The sequence below is a fragment of the Sarcophilus harrisii genome, chromosome 3 (assembly GCF_902635505.1).
Source record: "Sarcophilus harrisii chromosome 3, mSarHar1.11, whole genome shotgun sequence".
Taxonomy (NCBI): domain Eukaryota; kingdom Metazoa; phylum Chordata; class Mammalia; order Dasyuromorphia; family Dasyuridae; genus Sarcophilus; species Sarcophilus harrisii.
Genome location: NC_045428.1, coordinates 563,945,183 through 563,968,450, shown reverse-complemented (window position 1 = coordinate 563,968,450; position 23,268 = coordinate 563,945,183). Strand labels below are relative to the sequence as shown.

General features: G+C 36.5%; 1 protein-coding gene across 1 annotated transcript in view; it reads left to right on the top strand.

The window, feature by feature from the left end:
• MICOS10 (mitochondrial contact site and cristae organizing system subunit 10) overlaps window positions 1-23,268 on the top strand; it is a 123,868-nt gene that overhangs the window by 98,333 nt on the left and 2,267 nt on the right. The window contains exons 3-4 of the mRNA XM_031962737.1: window positions 20,698-20,745; window positions 22,531-22,640. Of these exons, the coding sequence (XP_031818597.1) occupies window positions 20,698-20,745; window positions 22,531-22,640 (158 nt within the window). The remainder of the gene's footprint in view (window positions 1-20,697; window positions 20,746-22,530; window positions 22,641-23,268) is intronic.

Sequence of the window (23,268 nt, the reverse complement as noted above, 5' to 3'; positions counted from 1 at the left end):
CAGCCCTCTTTGTAGTGGCAAGAAACTGGAAACCGAATGGATGCCCATCGTTTGGAGAACAGCTGAATAAATTGTGGTGTATGAATGTTATGGAATATTATTCTGTAAGAAATGACCAGCAGGATGATTTCAGAAAGGCCTGGAGAGACTTACATGAACTGATGCTGAGTGAAATGAGCAGGACCAGGAGGTCATTATATATTTCAGCAACAATACTATATGATGATCAATTCTGATGGACGTGGCCCTCTTCAACAATGAGATGAACCAAATCAGTTCCAATAGAGCAATAATGAATAGAACCAGCTACACTTAGTGAAAGAACTCTGGGAAATGAGTGTGAACCACTACATAGAATTCCCAGTCCCTCTATTTTTTGTCGGCCTGCATTTTTGATTTCCTTCACAGGTTAATTGTACATTATTTTAAAGTCCGATTCTTCTTGTGCAGCAAAATAACTGTATGGACATGTTACATATATTGTATTTAACATATACTTTAACATATTTAACATGTATTGATCTACCTGCCATCTGGGGGAGGGGGTGGGAGTAAGGAGGGGAAAAGGTGGAACAAAAGGTTTTGCGATTGTCAATGCTGAAAAATTACCCATGCATATGTCTTGTAAATAAAAAGCTATAATAAAGAAAAAAGAAATAAAGGTAAAAATAAATAAATATAGCACAATAATATTCTTTCATAATCACATACCAGTTTGTTTAACCATTCCCTAATTTATGGGCATCAATTTCCACTTTGCCACCAGAAAAGAGCTGCTATATTTTTGTATACATAGGCCTTGTTCCTTTTTGGATACAGACCTAGTATAGAGATTGCTAAGTCAAAGATATGCGTGGTTTTCTAGGCCTTGGATCATAAATCCAAATGATTGTATCAAATCACGCCACTAACAGTACATTAATGTCTCATTTTTCCCACATCCCCTGTAATATTTGTTATTTTCCTTTTCTGACTTATTAGCCAATCTTTAATTGATATGAAGTAGCACTATAGAATTGTTTTCATTTGCAGTAGTGAATTAGGGCTGTCTAGAGATAGCTTTGGTCATCTCATCTGAAAAGGTCATATCTTTTGCTCATTTATCAATTGGGAAATGGCTCTTATTTATTCGTTTATTTATTTTGAGAAGTTTGACTCAATTTTCATAAATAATGCCCCTTCATATTCAACTCCCATTTGTGTCCTCTGTCTGTGTATATATGCTCCTTTTAACTGCCCTAAGAATAAGAAAGTTCTTATGAGTTGTAAGTATCATCTTCCCATATAGGAATGTAAGCAGTTTAACCTTATTAAGTGCCTTAAGATTTTTCTTTTCTGTTTACCTTTTTATGTTTCTTTTGAATCTTGTATTTGAAAATTAAAATTTCTATTTATCCTCTGGTCTTTTCATCAAGATTACGTGAAAGACTTCTATTTCATTGAATTCATTTTTTTCCCCCTGGAAGGATTATATTCAGTTTTGCTGGGTGAGTGATTCTTGGTTATAATCCTAGCACCTTTACCCTCCAGAATATTATATTCTAAGCCATCAGCTCCTTTAATGTAGAAGCTGCAATCTTCTACATTATTTATATAATCTTGTATTATCCCAACCTTGGCTTTATAATATTTGAATTGTTTCTTTTTAGTTGCTTAATATATTTTTTCCTTGACTTGAGAATTCTAGAGTTTGGTTAAAATATTTTGGGAGCTTTCATTTTGGTATCTTTTTCAGGTGATTGTTGAATTCTTTCAGTAGCCATTTCATCTGTGTGTATGATATCAGGACAGGTTTTCCTTGGTAACTTTTTTCTTACTTTTTTTTTTTTTTAATTGAGGCAATTTAGGGTTAGGGTTTTTTTTTCATGATTTTCTTGCATCACTTTCATTTTTCTTCCCAACTTTTCCTCTTTATTATCTTCTTCTGAGTGTGTTTTGATCTTCCTGTGGTCAGACTTTTTTTTTCTGTTGTTTACTTATTTCCCCAGTCTGTTTCTTGACTTTTAACTGTTAAAATGGGTTTCTGTTTCCAGCATGGAGAATGTACTGTCCTGTGCTTCAGAGTTTTTGTGCAGCTGTTTTCAGTTCTTCCAAAATGGTATGATGTAAGGAGAGGTGTTTACATCTTTCCTGGTCTGTGCTCTGGTCTATGAATGACCACATCCATTCTTTTTTGCCCTGGAACTGTGATGAAAGTCCCTGCTCCATTGCAGCCACAAACTCTGGTGTATTAATGATTCTCCTTATTTTGGAACTGCCACCCAGGATTGAGACCTGAATGTATGGGCAAAGCAATAAAGTCATGCCTCAGAGCTGGAAGAGATCCCTGTAATCTCCTGACCAGTTGCCCCCTTACTGTCTGAGTCTGAGAGCTCCAGAAGCAGCCACTGGTGTTGATAATTCAACACTCCCAAGGCCTGTTCGTAGTTTGCTGGGGCCAGGACTGTGCTCAACTGTACTCCAGTCTCACTGAGGTGCCAACTTTCTAAGTTGTTTTTGGCTGGAAAAGTTCTTCAGCCTGTCTTTTTTGTAGGGTTTGTCACTTGAGAAATTTTTTTGTGAAATTATTTAAAAGTGTTCAGAAAGTTTGGGGGAAGAGCTCAGGTGAGTCACCTTTGCTATCTTTGAGAGGAATTTTGTTGTTGTTGTTGTTAAGGTTTAAATCAGGTGAGGAACAGTAGAAAGAACACTGGATTCAGTACCAAAGGAGTTTGGTTTAAATGCTACTTCCAAGTTTTGTGACTGTAGCTCCTCTATTAAATTTTTTGGCCTCAATTTCTTTATATCTGTATTGAAGGTTAGCCTAGTTGGTCATTGGGTGATCTCTTAAGGGTCCTTCTAGCTTTAAAACCTGTCCAATTTCATAATACATTCTTCTATGAAATTTAAAGGTGGGGAGAAAGCACAGCATCCAGAGTTAGAAGTTAGCTAGTCAAGCTTCCTTTTTAAAAAAAAAAAACAAAAAACCAGTTCATTTGACAGTGACAACTAGTTAGTAGTGGAGTGGGAATTAGTTCCATTTTGGACATGTTAAGTTTAATATGTTTACTGGACATCTGGTTCAAGACATTTCCAACTGCCTTTCAAATGTCTCAAACTGGGTTTCCAATAGACATCTTAAACCCAAGATGTCACCACTTATAATTTTTTGCCAAGGCCTATAGATTTCATCCTTGCAACATCTCTTTATTATATCCCCTTTGTTCTCAAAGAAGCAACTAGATGGTGTAATGTCTAAAATGCTGGGCCTGGAATCAGAAAGACCTAAATTTCTTTCTTTTTTTAAAACAATTTTTCAACATTTATTGTTGTAAGATTTTTGATTTCCATTTTTTCTTCTTTTATTCCCTCCCTCACCTTTCTCTTCCCCAAGACAGAAAGCATTCTGATATAGATTATATGTGTACAATCATGTTAAACATTTCCACATGAGTCGCATGTCATGAAAAGAATTAGAATAAAAGTGACAAATCAGGAAAAAGAACTCTTCCCCCCTCCCCCCCCCCAAAAAAAATGAACATACTATGCAGAAAGACCTAATTTCAAATTCAGCTTTGGCTTCAGTTATTTAGTAGTGTATGGCTCTAGGCAAAAAAAACTTAACCTCTCTGTGCCTCATGTCCAGTACCCTACAGCATACTGTGTACTGGACACCAGTAGATACAAAAAGAGGCAGACAGCAGCCCCCTCACTCAGGGAATCCACAGTCTAATGGGAGAAACAGCAAACCAGTATGTATAAATGTTTTATTCAGAATAAATAGAAACTAATGAAGGAAGGGAGAGTGATCACTAGAATTAAGAAGAGTTGGGAAAGACTTCCTGTAGTAATTGGGATTTTAGTTTGGACTTGAAGAAAGCCAACAAAGGCAAGTAGGTGAAAATAAGGAACAAGAACATTCTAGACTTAGGGGACAGCCAGGAGACCAGAGCCAAGAGGTGGAGTTCTTATTTGTGGAATTCAGCATCACTGGATTAGAAAGTATGTAGTGGGGAGTAAAAAGACTGGAAAGGAATGAGGTGGCTAAGTTAGGAAGAACTTTGAATGCCAACTAAGGGATTTTGCCTTTTTGTATCTCCAGTGCTTAATATAGTATAAAGCCTGCATAGTAGGCCCTTACTAGGTGATTATTGACTAATTACCTAGAAACTAGTCAGTCGGTAATCATCTGTTAAGTAACTAACTACTATGTGTCAGCTACCAACCTAAGCACTAGGATTACAGAGGATCTGGTGTTTTACAGCATAACTGGGAAATAATTGGGAGCAGGAAAGCATTAGAATAGAGATTGGAAAGTTTTCCCAGTCCCTGGAACTGGGATATAGTTCTTTGTATATTCTATATAGAGATGACTAATGAATCTATGGGAACTGATGAGTTTTTCAGGAGAGAGTGCCCTTAGAAATGAGGTCTGGGGAACATTCATATAGGGCGTGGGATGAGCTTAGCACCATATCTGGCACATAACAGGTACTTTATAAATATCTGTTGATTGATGTATTGATCAAGTATAAGAAATAATCATAGCCTACATTTTTCTGGCACTTTAGAGTTTACAAAGCACTTTGTGTATTTTATTACATTTGATCCTAACGTGAGAGATAGATAATGCAAATAGTTCTTATTTTACAAATGAGGAGGATAAAACCTAGAGAGGTCATGTGATTAAATAGGCAGGTGGTAATTGAAAGATCATGAAATTTTTAAAAAAATTTTTAATAGCTTTTTATTTATAAGTTATATGTATGGGTAATTTTACAGCATTGACAATTGCCAAACCTTTTGTTCCAATTTTTCCCCTCCTTCCCTCCACTCCCTCCCCTAGATGGCAGGATGATCAATACATGTTAAATATGTTAAGTATAAATTAAATACAAAATAATTATCCATATCCAAACCGTTATTTTGCTTTACAAAAAGAATCAGACTCTGAAATATTGTACAATTAGTCTGTGAAGGAAATCAAAAATGCAAGTGGGCAAAAATAGAGAGATTGGGAATTTAATGTAATGGTTCTTAGTCATCTCCCAGAGTTCTTTCGCTGGGTGTAGCTGGTTCAGTTCATTACTGTTCCATTGGAACTGACTTGGTTCATCTCATTGTTGAAGAGGGCCACATCCATCAGAATTGATAATCATATAGTAGTGTTGTTGAAGAATATAATGATCTCCTGGTCCTGCTCATTTCACTCAGCATCAGTTCTTGTAAGTCTCTCCAGGCCTTTCTGAAATCATCCTGTTGGTCATTTCTTAACGAACAATAATATTCCATAATATTCATATACCACAATTTATTCAGCCATTCTCCAATTGATAGGCATCCACTCAGTTTCCAGTTTCTTGCCACTACAAAGAGGGCTGCCACAAGCATTCTTGCACATACAGGTCCCTTAACCTTCTTTAAGATCTCTTTGGGATATAAGCCCAGTAGTAACGCTGCTGGATCAAAGGGTATGCACAGTTTAATAACTTTTTGAGCATAGTTCCAAATTGCTCTCCAGAATGGTTGGATGTATTCACAATTCCACCAACAATGTATTGGTGTCCCTGTTTTCTCACATTCCCTCCAACATTCTGCATTATCTTTCCCTGTCATTCTAGCCAGTCTGACAGGTGTGTAGTGGTATCTCAGAGTTGTCTTAATTTGCATTTCTCTGATTAATAATGACTTGGAGCATCTTTTCATATGGCTAGAAATAGTTTCAGTTTCTTCATCTGAGAATTTTCTGTTCATATCCTTTGACCATTTATCAATTGGAGAATGGCTTGATTTCTTATAAATTAGAGTCAGTTCTCTATGTATTTTGGAAATGAGGCCTTTATCAGAACCTTTGACTATAAAAATGTTTTCCCAGTTTATTGCTTCCCTTCTAATCTTGTTTGCATTAGTTTTGTTTGTACAAAAACTTTTCAATTTGATATAATCAAAATTTTCTATTTTGTGATCAGTAATGAAAATCCTGAATTCTTATAACCCAAAAGCTTCTGAACTCAATGCTCTATGCTCTGTGCCATAGCTGGAGAATCATCTGCTGGAGGAGCCAAGAACCACAGCAGAACAATGGGAATTAAATATTTTTACTTTACAAATTGTTAAAGCTGAATATTTTAGTTAGAAAGTTATATTGTTTATGGGGGATATGAAAACTAGTTAATTTGCTTTTGTTTTCTTCATCCTACTTAAACCTATATTAAAATCCTTAGATTAATTTAGTTTCTGTAAGGCAAGTAACATAATTGCCAAAAGCTTGGTGGATTTGCTTTACTTCGACAAATATTTACAAGTTAGAACAAATGTACTTGATTGTTAGAACCTGCATTTATAAAGGAGTAATAGTTCCTTTTAGGAAGTATGTTTTAATGGTGTTTTAAATAATTAAGTGAGGCAAATGATTAAGTGGTAAAAATCCATTTTTTTTACTGGAAAGGTAACTCTAGGAAAGCTGCCAGTTTCTTGGCATCCATTTCATATGACTAAGTTGGAATCCATTAGTTTTACCATAGCCAGAGCCTTAAGTTCCTAAATATTCCTCTCTAGCTGGAGCTATCTATATACTTTTAAAATTTTAGTCCAGACTTAGGGATCTCATGGTCAAAATTCCCTCAACTGATAGAAATTAACAGCAATGGGCCTAAAATTTTTACATAACCATAGAATATTGCCTAGGCCACTTAGAAATGAAATGAATTGCCCTTACAAGCTTGTCATTATAATTTCATGTATGCAGTTTTAATTGTGTGATTATTTCCATTTCCATAGTTTTAAACTTTGTATATGTTGTTTTCAACACAACAAAACTTTTCAGGAAAATGATGTTCCCAAAATCCTCCCCACAACATTTCAGGAGCTCATACTTTAAGAAAATGACAGTAAGATATGTTTAAATTATCCACATATAATATTTCAATTAGAAAAATAATTTGTTGTTGTGGCCTTTGTGTTTCAATGTTGGCTTCTCTGCTTTTGAGGCCAAATAACTTCATATGCTTTGACCTATCAGTCCTACTATTGGGTAAATCCTCTCATACAGGTTAAAGACCAAAAAAAAAAAAAAAAAATTGTCTTTGTGTCTCTGTGTGTGTGTGTAATGGAAACAAAGTGGTTGGTGTATGGATGGCAAAGGAATATAATTTTTCTGTAAAAAATGATGAGTATGGAGAATTCAGAGAAATATGGGAAGACGTGTATGGAATAATCCAGAGCTGGATTTGGAGGTTTAATCAGACTGACACTTATTACTAATGTGATCTTGGAGGGAAAAAGTCACAAGTTTTCTGAATCTAATTTTCCTCATTTGTAAAATGAGGACATTGGAGTTGGTGACCTCTTAACAGCCGTTTTAGCTTCAAATTTCAGCCTTATGATCCAATTGAACCAGAACAGCCCAATATTGACTACACTATGATAACACCAGAAGGCAATCAAATTGATTAATTACAATATTCAGTCCTTAGTCCAGGGAACTTGAATTGAAACTTATCTTTCTCCAGGAGAAGGCAAGAACCACGGGTATTAAATGGGTTGTTCATTTTCAGAGGCAGAGTTTTTTGCCTCTGAGTGGGTGAATTTTGCTTGAGTGTTCTTTTAAAAGGGAAAGGTTCTTTGTGTGTGAAGGGCAGGATAAAGCAGGATATGACTGGTGCAAGAAGTCACCAGCACCACAGAAAAAAAAGAAAACTGATTTGTACCTCTGATACTAATTCCAGACATTTCTTAATATCTGAACCCTCAAATAAATTACCTACTTCCATTTAAATTATATGCCTATATGGATGTGCCTCACTTCATTCACTTCATTAATTTATTTATTGAGGTTGGGTCTTCCTAACTCCCTTAGACTGGAAGTATTGCTGACTCTAGGGCTAATCAGTACAAAAGCTTTGACTTGCTCATTTCCTAAATGGATGGGTCAGGCTATTCTTAGGAGGCTTGGTGGGCTCCCATCTGCTGGGGGCTCACAACATTGATGTTGGACTTAGTAAGAATGCTCTGTCAGTCAGCTTTAGCCTGAAGTCCCCAAACTAAATTAATCTGCTGGTCTGTTTTCCCCTGCATGCCTCATTTTATGCAAAAGATGAAATTTACTGAAAACTGATTAAGAGTAAGAATTTTAAAAGTCAAAAATTTGTTGTATGCCCCAAGAAGCTCCCTATTTAAAGGGATCCTTTTTTTCCTTCTAGAAAGAAGCTTCTCATCATGAAATTGAACTTCCCCTTATTTTATTTATAAGTTTTAGTGTTCAAGTATTGGCTTTTCTCAAAGCAAAATGTATCTGTGTTTGTCTTCTGGGACACAGCAGGTAGTGGGTTAAACTTTACTAACATTTATTGAATGCTTTTCTCTTTCCAATCTGAGACTTCAAAATTGGTGTCTATCTGAGAACTTCTTGCTATTCTTGTATCCTCTGGCTAAGTAGAAAAGGCTATAAATAGGATGAAGGTCGCCTAAAATATCCACATAGATCACTTTCTTGGTGAAGACCTTTTAATAGTGTTGGCTTTTGAGAAGGTGATAGTAGGCATACTAGACTACCTCTTGGTACCTTTGTACTAACATCTTTTTAAAATTCACTTTGAGAATTTACATGACTTGGCATTTTACACATGGACACCTGAAAATCCAATTGCCTCAAAGAATTAAGATAGATTGGAATTGTCCTAAAGCTATTTCTCCCCCTCCCCCTTCTTTTTTTTAATAAGACCTTGAACATCTTTCATAAATAAGGAATGCTTCTTGGAAATATAAATCTCACAAAATTCAGCCCTAGGGGCACTTTTCTATGAAGGCACGTTCCTGTTTTCTTCTGTCATAACAAATGTCCTTGATGATGGTAATAGCTTTGAATAGGGATGTGGCTGGACAAGAAAATATGACTTTTGCAAATAAATCAAATTGGAATTAATGAAAATTTGCTAAGATATAAATCTTGTTTTATTAAACATTTAAAAGATTCTTTTTGAAATTGTATTTCAGAACAAAACTGGTTATCTTCATTAGTAGGTAGAGAATTATCAAAAGAGTAGCTCATCTATTTAGGTTTGTAAGAAGCCACTTTTTCTCATACCCGTAATAGCTAGAGGCAGTGTAGTCTATAAGTAAACATGCTCTTAGTACCACCTTGACTTAATCCAAGGTGTCATGCTAAGATAATCAATGGGTCCTGGCTGCTTGGAGAGAATTCATTTCTGTAGCTCTGTGAATCTTCTTACTAGGTTGTGAATTTCATAAAGTTAGAGCACTGTTTCTTATCACTACTTTGTGTCTTCAAGAGGGCCTCTCACCGTGTCTTTACAAATAATTGATAAATTGAGTCACAGTATGCTTTATAAGTTTAAGGTCTGGTTGTCAAGAAGGTCATTCTCACTTTGAGAAATTATTTGGTTCTTTGTGTAAGGGCAATGAAAGAAATTGACTAAATGATAGCTGCCTGGCCATAAGAAGTCACATATATTTCTCTACCACTTTTTAGTTTACAAATGTTTTTTCTTCCAACCCCCTGCTAAGACAGATGGCTCAGGCTTTGTTGTTATGGTTTTGTTGTGGTCCCATGACTTAGATTTGAAAGACCATACTGTCTCCTTATAGCCTGGGATGTTATTGATATGTCTCCACAAAGTGAAATTTACTTCTCCCAGAAATAAAAATTCCAGATTTTAATCCCTATTCCTATCCCTGTTTTACAAAAGGGAAATCTGGTGCTCAGATAAATTAATCAGTCAACAATTATTTTTTAAATGCTTGCTCAGTGCTAGGCCCTGTGCAAAGTGTTAGTCAAAAGCAAAAAGGAAACAGTCCCTGCCTTCAAGAATTATATTTTCTAAAGGGGAAGACAATGTGAGCAATATGTAAGTATACACCTGAGGATTTGTCCAGGACCATACTGGTGAATTCCAGAGGAAGAATTTTAACTCAGGTTTTCCTAACTACAAGTTTAGCATTTCATTCACAATGCTGTAAAATGAGGCAATTGGATTGAATGAACTCAAACAGATCTCTTCCACCTCTAAATTTGTAATCGTATAAAATTGGCTTTGATTTTTCAAACTGGATATCCTTAATAACCAGCTTTTAGACTTTGTAATAGATTTCCCTCTTACAAAACTCAGTTGTTAAATGTTAGGGATTTGGTAGTTATCACATAAAAAAGCATTATTATAATGAAGTAGTCTAAGATCCTTTTCAATCATTTATTACTTTCCCAGTTGCTAGCGCCTTGCCTCTCTCCAGCCAAGACTATCTTGTATCTTTTTTGTTCCTACTATGTATATGTTATCTTCCCTTGCTAGACTGTAAATTGGGAATTAGAGACTGTTATTTTTTGTATCCCCCAATGTTTGATTATGTGTTAGATAATCAATAAGTGCTCATTGAGCAAGGTAATCTCGGAAAAGCTGGAAAGATTTACATAAACAGAATCAGGAGAATATTGTAAACAGTAACAGGAAGATTGTATGATAATTACCTGTGAAAGATTTATCTCTTTCTTAGCAATACTGTGATCCAAAACAATTCCAATAGACTTGGAAAATGCCATCTACATGAGAAGGAACTATGAATACTGAAGCTGTTCAGAGCATAGTATTTCACTTTTTTGTTGTTTTTTCCTTCTCATGGTTTTTCCTTTTTGTTTTGATCTTTCTTTCACAACATGGCTAATATGAAAATATCTTTAAAATGATTTACATGTATAACCTCTATCAGATTGCTGGCTGTCTTGGGGATGGAGGTGGTAAGGAAAGGAGGGGAAGAAAAAATTGAAGCTTAAAATCTTACAGAAGGACATGTTGAAAATTATCTTTACTTGTAACTGGAAAAAATAAAACACTGGGGGTGGGGGGAGGAGGGGAGATTTGCTCATTCATTACCAGTGAATGTGTTGTCTCAGACTGAGAAAGTCATACCTATTTTGTCATTCTTTTAAGTTCTAAAGTTCATAGACATAAATAAAAGAGCAAAAGGGACAGCTAACATCCACCAAGTTTTATTAATATTATTAAAATCTTTTCTCAGGTGATCAATTGAGGACTTGGCATATCTTGAGATTTGTGTTTGTCTTACGAGATAGTTTTATGATTTTGGGCAGTCATACAGCACATGTTTGAGTGTATAACAGTCTGAGTTAGAGTGTGATAATTTCTTTCTGAGAGACTGAGTGCTAAAAGAGTCTGTTCCCAAAAAGTTTCCAAGCATCGGCTCGCTCTTATGTTTATTCTGTATGGCTCCTTTTTGTACTTGCAGCAGGACTCATTGTCAGGACTATAGGCACCCATCAGAAAGTTTATCCAAGACACTAAAAAAATATGTTGGAGGAAAAAGTAAACTTAGGGTTGAATTATTTTCCTAGTTAAACATTCACCTTAGGGAGGTGAAAAATGCTTTGGACTCCCTTCTTTTGACATTTTCCTCCAAGAAAGCCTGACATGCAAAGAAAGAAAAAGAATCAAAATGGCCCAGGGCAGGGAAAAAAATCCTCTCCTTTGCGAGTTGGCCTGTTTTCCTTGTAAGACAAACCTTTCATGTTTTATTGTTATGAAGTTAAAGCCTGGCCTCGCCTAGAGGTGCCGATCTTAGAGGAGAAACAGCTGCAGAGTTAGTGTCCCCAGATCAGGTGGGAGGTTCTTTGAAGCAACATGTTGCCTTTTAAAAGGAAATTGAGCATGTGAGAACTTGAACTTGTAAAACTCATCAACAGGTTCCACTGTTGTTTATCTCTCATAGAACTGAGATCACTAGCCAAGTTGAACAAATCTGCAGCCTGTTTTTTGTTGATAGTATTTATTTGTGAGCATGTAAGCCCACTTCTGTTGATCTGTATGTTGGTCATGCAGAGGGGCTCATAGTTTTCTGCCTTTAAAAAAAGGAGGAAGAGATAGGAAAGGACTGCAGAAATTGACTACTGATGAAAAGAAAATGTCGTATGATTATTATTGGTATAAATATTTCTTAATCATGTGAATGAAGTTTATGTATTTTCTTTCTGGTCACATAGCAGGTTCTTTGATAATTCCTTTTGCTAGTCTAAACTGATTTTTAACCAGATATTTACATTCGCAAGGCATTTTAGTGGTAATAAAAGTTGCTTATTAGTACTTGGAGGCATTTGTACTTCATGATAGCAAGAATCAGTTTGGTAACTTGGGTGTCTTTATTTCTTCCAGCCACCTAAAGCTCATATCTCTCACATGTCTTGATATATGGAATCAAAGAATGATGGAGCAGGCAGGAACGTTAGAGATCTAGTTCTGTCACCACCCTCATTGTTGATGTGAGCAAACTTGGGAGGGAAGTAGAAAAACCAGTACTTGAACTTGGGTCTTTTAGTTTTTGGACCACAGCTTTTTCTGTCAACAGTTTTAAGTTCTAGGCAGTGTGCTGAACTGAAGGGACCCAAAGAGACAAAACCAGCTCCTGACCTCAAGATTTGAAAAGAGAAGGGGGAATATGTACATGTACACATACACACACACATCTGTATTTAAAACTGCAGAATATGAAGATAAATGAGATGAGGTGAGATCTTTCAAGACAGTTGTAAAAATCAAGTAAGGCTTCATCTACTTCAGAGTTTGAGTAGGCCTGAAGGACTTTGAGCATTGATCCAAGGGCATACCTAAGTCCCTTTCCTGCTATCCTCCCATGACATCATTTTCTCCCTATTTCAGTCAAATATGGGCAACTATTTATGTATTGGTCAAATTCAATTTCTTGAGTAGTTCCCGCTTTTAGAATGTAAGATCCTCAGCCAATGAGGATGAGGGTCAGTGGTGGGAGGAGGTATTTGCATTAGGGATTAAAAGTGTTAACCCTGCCCCAGAAGGTGCTTCCTGGATTGTCTGCTCACTGATGAGACGCCCTTCTCACGGGAATGTATAATAAACTTTGCTTTGCTTCTAGAGATCTCTCCAGCTTTTTTTTTTTTTTTTTTTTTTTTTTATTAAATGGTGACCCCTCACCATTTCTGAACCACACAAAGACAGCCAGAGTTTATATTCTTTTGGCATATTTCTTTAAGAACCATGGTCACTTCCATGTCCCAAGGAGGCATTGGTTGAAACTTAAGGTAGAGGAATCAGAAGTAAAATCTGGGGAATATGAAGGTTTTTCTGGCTATATTTATTCACAGGGTTGAGTGCAGTGAATAAAATACTTGGTTGGTGGAAAATCTGGCTTCAAGTTCTGCCTAGTGTAGCTGTGTGATACTGAGAGAATCTTTTAACTTTTGTGTGCCTTAGCTCTCTGCACTGAAGAAATCATAAATCCTTTGATGGGCACCCCCATATTGAACCAGGTATAGTACAGGAGAAATTGAGCGTTGGAGATAGGATAATTCCAGATCTTTTACCTGCTTAATTACTTAGTTGAATAAGGGTGGATGGGGCACCTCACTTAATTTATCTCATTTCAGCAAACATTTGTTTAGTAACACTTTTAAACTGGATAGACCCTGGGAGATACAAAGATGTATAAGACTTGGTTTCTGTCCATCCCTGCCTTGAAGGTGTATGAATGAGAATGACCAAGGTCCTCCTTTTCCTTCTGTATAGAATGAGCAGGATGGATTCAGGTCAGTTTCAGCTCTGACAGTCTTAGGATCTCATGTTGTTTTGGGTTTATGGATACTGGTAGAAGTAGCTTTAGCATTATTCTTGGTCTAGCTCTAGGAAAAGTTGATCATCAGAGAACATGCCTTCTATAGGGGGAAGAGAAGACAGAAAAAGAGTGAGGGAGAAGAAAAATGTTGAAATTTTTTTTTCCTTTTGGGCTTTCAATTTATTTGCCCCAAAATTGCCTCCAGATGTAGAAAACCCAAAGCTGTGATTGTAACCCACTCTTATTTTTACTGGCCCATCTCTCCATCACATTGCCTGGTTTCAGATCTGTAAGCCAGTCCAAATCCTTTACCTCATGTTCTAATATTTATTTGCCATGTTACTCATCTCTCAGCTGCAAAGGGGGGAAAGCACATAGCTTTGAAATTAAACTATGTGTCATTTCATCAGCTGGACAATGGTAGATATTTTCTAGAGATTTAGTCTTGGTAAATCTCATCTGTACTTAAATTTGTATTCCACCAGCCCGGGTAGGCCATATATAGTTAGAAAATTGAACCTTAGAGAATATTAGAGGTTCCCAAGAGGTCTGGTAGCATGCCCATGGTTACGTAGGTGCTTGGAAAGTAGCAGAGCTGGGATTTGAACCCACTTCTTTTGATTGTAAATCTAGCACTCTTTCCACCACTCTGTCAAGGGCAATCATGAATCCTAACAACCACTTGGCCTTGTGTATATTGTTAGCAGCCTCGTTGCCTAGTACTGATGTTCTGCATTGCTGCATGGGGACCATGGATCATTTTCTGGCAGCATCTCATTTGGCTGGCAGGAGAAATCCTGGCAGTCTTTACTTGGAAGGTAGTAATCTCATAGGGGGAAGAAATTGGAGGAGGATTCCTTGGTCTTCTTTAAGATCCCAACTCATGCTATCTGTTCGCTCTTATCATTTGACATTCCTGACTATATTTTATAAACTAATCTGTTTACTTCAATTTTTTTTGCTGACCCGAAGTTTAATCAGTTGTATGAAAATTCTAAAGACAAGCTAGCTTTAAGGCATTGCATTCAAGTGAGGCAAGATAGGTCTCACTATAAATCATTTTTCATTCATTGGCCAATTGTTTAAGTTGGATATAAAAATTCCACGTAGGATTAAAAGTAGGTGGTAAGCTGTTTCAAGTGTAACAGTGAAAACACCACCTAATGCTGTCTTTGTGAAGTAATCATTTTCAGTTCAAATTTAGATCTTTACAGACAAGTAGGCAGAGCAAATGAGAAGGCCTGATGGTCACATGTAGGAAAGACTTGTCAGAAGATACCCCAGGTGAAGTGTCAAAACTATTTTATGAATTTTTGTTCATAGTGATTCTTCCACATAGCATAATTCTTCAGGCCAGCAGTAGTTGGACTTTTGCAGAGATTATTAGAAGATAAGTAAATAAATTAGACACCTCCCTTGGAAAAGTGATATGAATGATGATCTAGATGGTTCAGATAGGATTGGGGCAGACTGCTGATTGATTGCTCCAATCCTCATACCAAAACAGGATGAAATTTTCATTAAGACATTCAGAATCTTGGGGATATAAACCCCCATACTGAAAGACTAAATAAAAGTAGGGAGAATTCAACCTTATGCTTAATGGTAAAAGTGTTAGTTATGTAAAGATTGATTAGTGTGTATGCTTGAAAAGGTTGGACTTAAATCAAAATGTCCTTTTAAAGCACATAGGTCTTTTATAATTGGGTTGTAGAAACTATTCATGGAAGAGAAAAAGTCTTTTAAAAGTGTTAATTTTGTAACAAACCCAATAGATTGAATTTCATCACTTTCTTCCATTGCATGCAATGGTTGTTTTTATTGGTAAAACCAGTTCATCTCATATGTGGAATGTTCAAAAAAAAAAAAAATTGAAGCCTTTGTACTTTAATATTAGTGAAAGAATTAGCTTAACCTGATGAAGAAAGTTTCCATGGGTGGTAGATCACATTAAGGTGTGTGGTTCATGTGTGACATGTGTGTGTAATATTGATAGTTTTTTTTGTTGCAGTTGAAGATCCATAGAAAATTTAAGAGCAAGCATTAATGCTGTTATTAAAGTACATTTGTGTTTGCTTTTTATATTTAGAACCATTTTAGTGCAGAAGATAATTAATAGTGAAATAAGGTTGCTGGTCTTCTGATTTCTTTATTTTTTAATTCAAGGGGTTTTTTTTTTTTTCAATTAAGAAAAATAATTTTTCTTTCCCATCTAAATATTGACTTGCTAGATTGATTTTCTTTTTCTTTTTAGATCTTTTTTTACAAGGGATAGTTCACTGAGTGGAAAGAAGGATATATTCATAAATGATTGTGATAGACACAATGAAAAAGACAATGAAAAACAGTTTAAATACTTTTAAATATCTTTTTCTACTTCAGCTAGATTTCCCCATGTCCTTTCCTCTTCTCTCTTAGGAACTATCCTTTATAACAAAGTTTTGTTTTTATTTTTTTAAAGAAAGAAAAAAGAGAAGAAAATTCAGTAAAATCAGTCAATACATAGAAAAAAATCTGACATTATATGCAATATTGCTGGGGTCTAGTCTTTGGACCCCATCTTTGTAAAGGAGCTGAGAGTGGGGGCAAGAGTCTTCCTTTAGGTTAACCTTTTTAATTTTGCTGTTGTTTGTCTTCTGTTTTCAAAGAGGACCATGACTTCAAGGAGGCAATGCCATGATGGGCAAATGAATTGGATTTGAGTGAGGGAGGATTGTGCAAGGTCACATGTCTACTTTCTCTTTGAGAGCCATCTGGGTCCAGTAGCAAAATGTAGATCAAGACATTTTGCAGCATTTAGTTGCGTATAATGTTTTCCTGGTTTTGCTGATTTCATTTTGTATCATTTAGTTGTTAAGTCTTCCCATGTTTCTCCATATTCATTAATGCTGTTTTCTTACAGCACAGTAATATTCCATTGTTCCAAAATTTGTTTAACCAGCCATAATTAAATGGATATCTAGTTTGTTTCCAGTTTTTTGCTACTTGAGCTTGTCTTTTTATTAATAACTTTCTTGGAGTATATGTCTAATAGTCACAAAGTCAAGTATGTCTCAAAGAGTATGAACATTTTAGTCATTTTATCTGCATCATTCCAGTTGTATGAAAATTCTAAAGACATTTCCAAAATGGTTCTACCATTTAACAGCTCTGCCTACGTACAATTCATGTTTCTCTATCTTTTTTGCAGCCCCTTCAACATTATTACCATTATTTATTTATCGTCTTTGCCAGTATGTTGGGAAGAAGGTGAAACCTGAGGGTTATTTTTATTTGTATTTCTCATATTTTTAGTGATTTAGAGTATTTCATGTAGTGGTTAATAGTTTGCAATTTTTCTTTTGAGGACTATCTGTTTCATTTGGCTACATGTTGGGGGGAATGAGTTTTACATATTTATGTACATGACATTTTTGCTAGATGTCTACTTGTCTGGGATATCAACTCCTCATCAAATGTATCACCTCTAACCCATATTTGCTTCAGAATTCATCCCCTGGGCAGCTAGGTGACACAGTGGATAGAGCACCAGGCCTGAAGTCAGGAGGACCTGGGTTCAAATCTGGTCTCAGACACTTTCTACTTCCTACCTGTGTGACCCTGGGCAAGTTACTTAACGCCAATTGCCTCAGCCAAAAAAAAAAAAAGAAGAAGAAGAAAAAAATTCATCCCCTGCCTTTAATAGTATATGATCTATTTCTCTTCTAATTTTTTGTGGTATTATCTTTAATGGTCAGCTGAAATATCTATTCTAAATATATTGTGGAGTGTGGTATAAAGATATTGATATGAACCTAACTTTTGCCAGCTATTCACCTTTTTTTTTTTTCTATAGTTCATATTAAATAGGATGTTCTTTCTGAAGTAGTTTATATTTTCAGACTGATCAAACACTGGCTTGTTGTGTTCATTTCTGATCCTTCCTTGTTCTGGAAGGTCAGGGGAATTCTGTAAAGAAAATTTACCTAGGCCTTAGCAAATCATTTGATATAGGCTCATGCTCTTCCTGTGGAAAAGATGGAAAGATGTGATGTGAGCTAGATAATGACATAATTAGGTGCATTTGGAATTGATTGGTGGCCTGGCCCAAAGTGCAGTCATTATTAGTTTCAGGATATTAGAAATGGAGATGTAAAGATATAGGTAGTATGTTTTTCAAATTTATAGATTATGCAAACCTGAGAGGAGATAGATTTGCATTTGGTGAAAGAGTTAGGATTCATAAAAATATTGACAGGCTATATCATTGAGCTGAATCGATGAGAAGATTACATTTAATAGGAATAAATTTAAAGCCTTTTCCTTGGATTCAGAGAATCAGTTTCACACATATGAACAAGATGGAGGAAGCATGCCTGGACAGAAGCTTATTTAAGAAAGATCTAGGGGGTTTAATGGAATGTAAGCTCTATGAGTCAGCAGTGTCATATAGCAGGCAAGAAAGCAAATGTAATCTTAGGCTTTGTTAAGAGATGATGTCCATCGTGGCTCTTTTCAACAACGAGGTGATGATTCAGTCCAATTCTAATGGTCTTGTGATGAAGAGAGCCATTTGCACCCAGAGAGCACTGTGGAGACTGAGTGTGGATCACAGCATAGTATTTTACACCTTTTTTTGTTGTTTTTTGCTTTTTGTTTTCTTTCTCACTTTTTTTTATCTGAATTTTCTTGTGCCATATGCTGATTGTGGAAATATGTATGGAAGAATTGCACATATTTAACCTATATTGGATTGCTTGCCGTCTAGGAGAGGGAAAAAACTGGGAACATAAGATTTTGTAGGGGGGAATGTTGAAAATTATTTATGCATGTGTTTTGAAAATAAAAAGCTCTAAAAAATAAATAAATATTTGCTGATGGTGGGGGGAAGAGAAAGATAGTGTCCCTGACTAGGGAGGTGATTATCTTTTCTGCATTCAACCCTTGGTAAGACATCTGGAATATTGTATTCAGTCCTGGGTGCTGCTACATTTTTAGGAAGAACATTGAAAAGTGAATTTTCCAGATGAAGGCAAAAATGATGATGAAGGATCTGCAGTTCATATTATATGAAATTTCTTTTTTTAAAATGGAGGTGTTTAGTCTGGAGAAGAGATGTCTTCTTGGGGGAGCATGATCAGTTTCTCCAGATACTTGAAAGGTAATCACATGTCTGAGGCATTAAGTTTGTTTTGCTTGGCCAAAGAAGACAGAACTAAGAATAATAGGTAGAAGCTGCAAAAGGGCACATTCAGGCTAGATGTCAAGAAGAATTCACCAAACACTTCAAGCCTAAAAGAGGGGAGTGACCATTTGGGGGCTATAGTGTAGACATAGATTGTACTAGATAGCTTGTCACTGAAATAAGTCTCTACCAATTTTGAGATTCTGGGACATTGGAGGCAGCTTGGTGCAGTATAAACAGAGACCTGGACTTGGATTCCAGAAGCCCTGGATTAGGTTTACTGTCTCAGTTACTTGCTACTTGTCAGCTTGATATAGGAAGGATGCTTCACCTCTCTGGGCCTTACTTTCCCCACTGTGAGATTAGGAGACTGAACTCTTATAACAGAAAAACCAACTCACATAGGAATGTGTTGGACGGTGCATGTATATATACAATGTTTCATGCCCATAGTTTGCCTTTTCTCCATGAAGAGTGAGTTATTTCATCATCTTTCCCTTGGGACTGAGAAATGTAGCTGCCTTTTCCTGTTTTCAGTTATATTATTCCTTCACAGCAGAATTATGAGATCAGTAGAACAAGTATTTTATTATGCCCATTTTCTAGATTAGGACCCCAGATTACATCTCAGCAAAAATGTGCTTTTCTAGATTCTTCAACATATCTCCATCACCTCATATGTGTTCTAAAGCACAATTACTGTGTCTCATTAATGTCTTGGCCTTTGGGAAAGATCCTCATGCAGAATGGGTGAGAGAAACCAGGTGGTGTAGCAGTGCTTTGTAGCAATTTTGAAAGTCTCTGAAGAAAGTGCTCTTACCAGTTTTTGAGCCTTTGAGATCCTTTCAGTAGGATTTTAGTGGACTGCAAGCTCAGTAGGAGTCAGCAAGGTCACATGGCAGGAGTTGATAGCCCTGATGTCCACTGTCTTGATTATACCCACATCTGAATTTTTTGTATACCATTCTCAGCAACACAGCTGAAAAGGGACATGGACAAACTGTACAAAGGAAAACACCCAGGTTGGTGATGGGACTAGAAACTTTGCCACATGAAGATTGGTTAAGAGGAGTTTTCCAAGCCCTCATTTGACATGATGATATTGAAGCTTAGAGAAACTAAGTTGTCTAAGGTTACACAGTTAGAGCTAATATTAGAACTCACTTTCTATGATTCTGAGTAAATTTTTTTTTTTTTAGATCTTTAGTGTAACCCTTGAAGACCCAACTATGTTCAGGGTATTTTTATTCAGGTATGGTTTCAACTAGGTAACTGTTAGAGTAGTGCCATGGAAACATAGATTTGGAGCTAGAAGGAGCCTTAGAGAGCATCTCATCCTGGGGAAAGGGTTGGGAATTTCAAGGAGTCCATGAACTTGGATGGGGAGGAAGGGAAATCTTTATTTTTCACTTAACCTTAACTGAAAATTAACATTTTCTTCAGTTATTGAAAGCATAATTCTTTGAACTGATCAATACCTTACAAACTCTCCAAAGAGGTCTGTGACCATAAAGGTTAAGAACCCCTAATCAGATCAGACTTTATAGATTGAAGGCGCCAAAGATAACATGACCTTCCTGAGGTCACACAGTAGAATGGGTGCAATTTGGATCCAGTTAACAATCAAGACTCTTCACTTTACTTCCAGTTTCAGTCAGTGTGTGAAATGGAAGAATGCAATTTTTATTTTAGTTGAAATGGAACTTGAGGGTATCTTAAGGAATTAGGTTGGTCAGGAAGATAGGACAAAAATGAAGGTTATTGGAGTTAGGAATTGTAGCAACTCTGCTCCTACGTTCAGGAGGAACTAGCTTTATATTTTGCTGGTGAACAAAACCCTAAAAATTAAATGTTAATTACATTACTAATAATTAATTGGGGATGGGATAATTTGTTTTCTCATAAATAGGTTTAATGTGTCTCTTTTTCTTCTCTTTCTACAGGTACAGGGTTTGGATTGGGAGTTGTTTTCTCACTTACATTATTCAAAAGTAAGTGTGACCATCATTGAAATTTCCTGTGTGTTAGAATAAATGTCTCAAAAGCAAACATTGGGGGACTGCAAATGTAGGTCTGCCAGCCTTTTAACTGCTGTGTGAGGCAGACTCAGATCCAATTCAGATGAGTTGGATAGCTCAGAAATTGTCTCAAGCATTGATCAAGACTTACTGCTTGTGGAATCACAAGGAAACAAATTTCTAATTAATTGGTACTTTTCCATTTTGATGACAAATGAATAAACTTTTATCGAGCTCCTGCTGTCTACAAAGCTCCTGTGTCTTATGCATTGTGGGAGATAAAAAGATTAATAAGACCAAGATTTTAATTTAGTTTGAAAACAGAAGTAGTAAGCCCCTATCCTCATTGAAGTAGTAATCCCCTAGAGTCCAATGGGGAGATGCTGCATAGACACAAATCTAATCCAAGGGAAAAGGAAGTCACTGTCCTCAAATGTGGAGCATGTGCTTGAGGAGTGGTTTCTGGTTAAGGGATCAAAGAAGCCTTCCCAGAAGAGGCAGCATTTGAACTGAGGTGCAGGGGTTAGGAAAGACTGGCCCAACAGAATCAGAGACTGGTGTGAATGAAGGCCAAGCAGCTGTAAAACTTCCTTTAATTTTTAAAGGGCTTTCATGATCATATTAGTGGCATGCCTAGCATACTTTATTGCTACAGGCATTTTCTTTTTTAATAAAGATAACATGCATATTTCTCTAATTACAGAACAGTCCTTTGAGGTGCAAGTATTCTCCTTCCAGAGACAGGATAATCAGTTTGTCCCTGTTCTTTCCAGTACCTGTCCTAGACATGCTACCCCCAAGACTTTTCCAAGAATAAGGGACTTACTGCGTGATACAAGATTCAGAAACAAAAAAACACTTCATAATTGACTTACCTTGATAGTTCTAGGCAGAGTTTCACCATGGCACATGTGGCAGCATGTCCTCCCTTTATTGTGCAGTCTCACTCTAAAGAAGTGACTGCAAGCATATTCAAAGCTGACATAAAATAAGGAATCATAATTAGTTCATTAATTTTTTAGGATTTTTTTTTACTTATGAAGAATAATGTTTTATTAAGAACATAATATCATAGATTTAGAACTGGGTGAGAATTTAGAGATCCCAACCCCCTTCTTTTAAAAATGAAGAAACTCAGGCCTAGAAAGAAAAAAAGTGATTTGTTCCTAAACCTGTAATATTTAAATTGATGTAATTGTGTTAGAAGTTTCCTCATTTGCTAAGAGTAATGTATGAAAAAGAAAGAGGGATCCCACTCTCAGTTTGAGTTCCATGAGGTCAGGGATCCTTATAACTTCTCCAGAATCTAGTACAATAGGACTGCTTTAACAAATTGCTCTTTGAACTTGTGGGATCTTGTTAATGTCCCATAAATTCTAGATGAGTTGGTTAATCCATCATCCCTGCTTTTTTTTTTTGGGGGGGGGGTGAAGGGGTAGGTTATGAAGCACACACATTGCCAGCAGATTCAAAGGGTATCAAAGCTGGAAGGCACAACACCCTCATTTGGTCAAAGAGGAAAAATGAAGCTCTAAGAGGTGGTGACTTGTTGACAGTCACACAGTCAGGAAGTGGCAAGGCCAGGATTGAACTAAGGAAGGCTGGCAAATTCTCTTCCTTGATGTGGAAAGGATTTAATGTTTGTTGAGGGCTAGTGTATTTGGTGTTCTCGGGTAATAACTTCAGTTATGTTTTTTCTTAATGTTTTTGGATTGGTTTTTTTTTTTTTTTTTTCTTTTCTGCTTTTCTTTCCCTTAGGAAGGATGTGGCCATTAGCCTTTGGTTCTGGCATGGGATTGGGAATGGCTTACTCCAACTGTCAGCATGATTTCCAGGCCCCATATCTTCTGCATGGAAAATATGTCAAAGTATGTACAGAACTGATATTTCCTTTCCCTTATATTGACTCATTCTGCCTTCTTTCCTCCAGAGGAAATATGTTTCTTGCCAGGTCGAAAGAGTGCCATCCATGGCAGAGCACTTGGAGAAGCTTTCTGAGCTCTTCTGGCTCCTTTGGGGTCTAAAATGTATTTTGACATTTTACTGAGTTAAAAGTGAATGCAATCATCCCTAAACCAAGTCAAAACTTGAACACAGCTCTGCTATTTCTCTTTCTTGAAGCCATGTGCTGTTTTACAAAGTTGGAAAGTAAGGGCCTGGGTGCAAATGCTGGCTCTTAGTATTTGTGACCGGGAGGCCAGTTCCTTATCCACCCTGGGGCTCAGGCTCTCCCACTCTGAAATTAGGGCTTGAATGAAGAAGATGAGAAGGGAAGGTTCTTTCTGGCTCTAAATTCTACATTTATTGCTAAATACCCATTTTCTGGGCTTGAGAGCCAAACCAGCTTGACATTCAGCTTTTTCTACCCTTGAGTATTTGTTTACAATGAGATAAACAGATTTCTGTGTTTGAAAGCTTCTTATTTGGAATTAAACAAAAAGTACCCACTGAACAACTTTGTCCAAGTTCAGTGTTCCACAGTATTTCACGTTACAA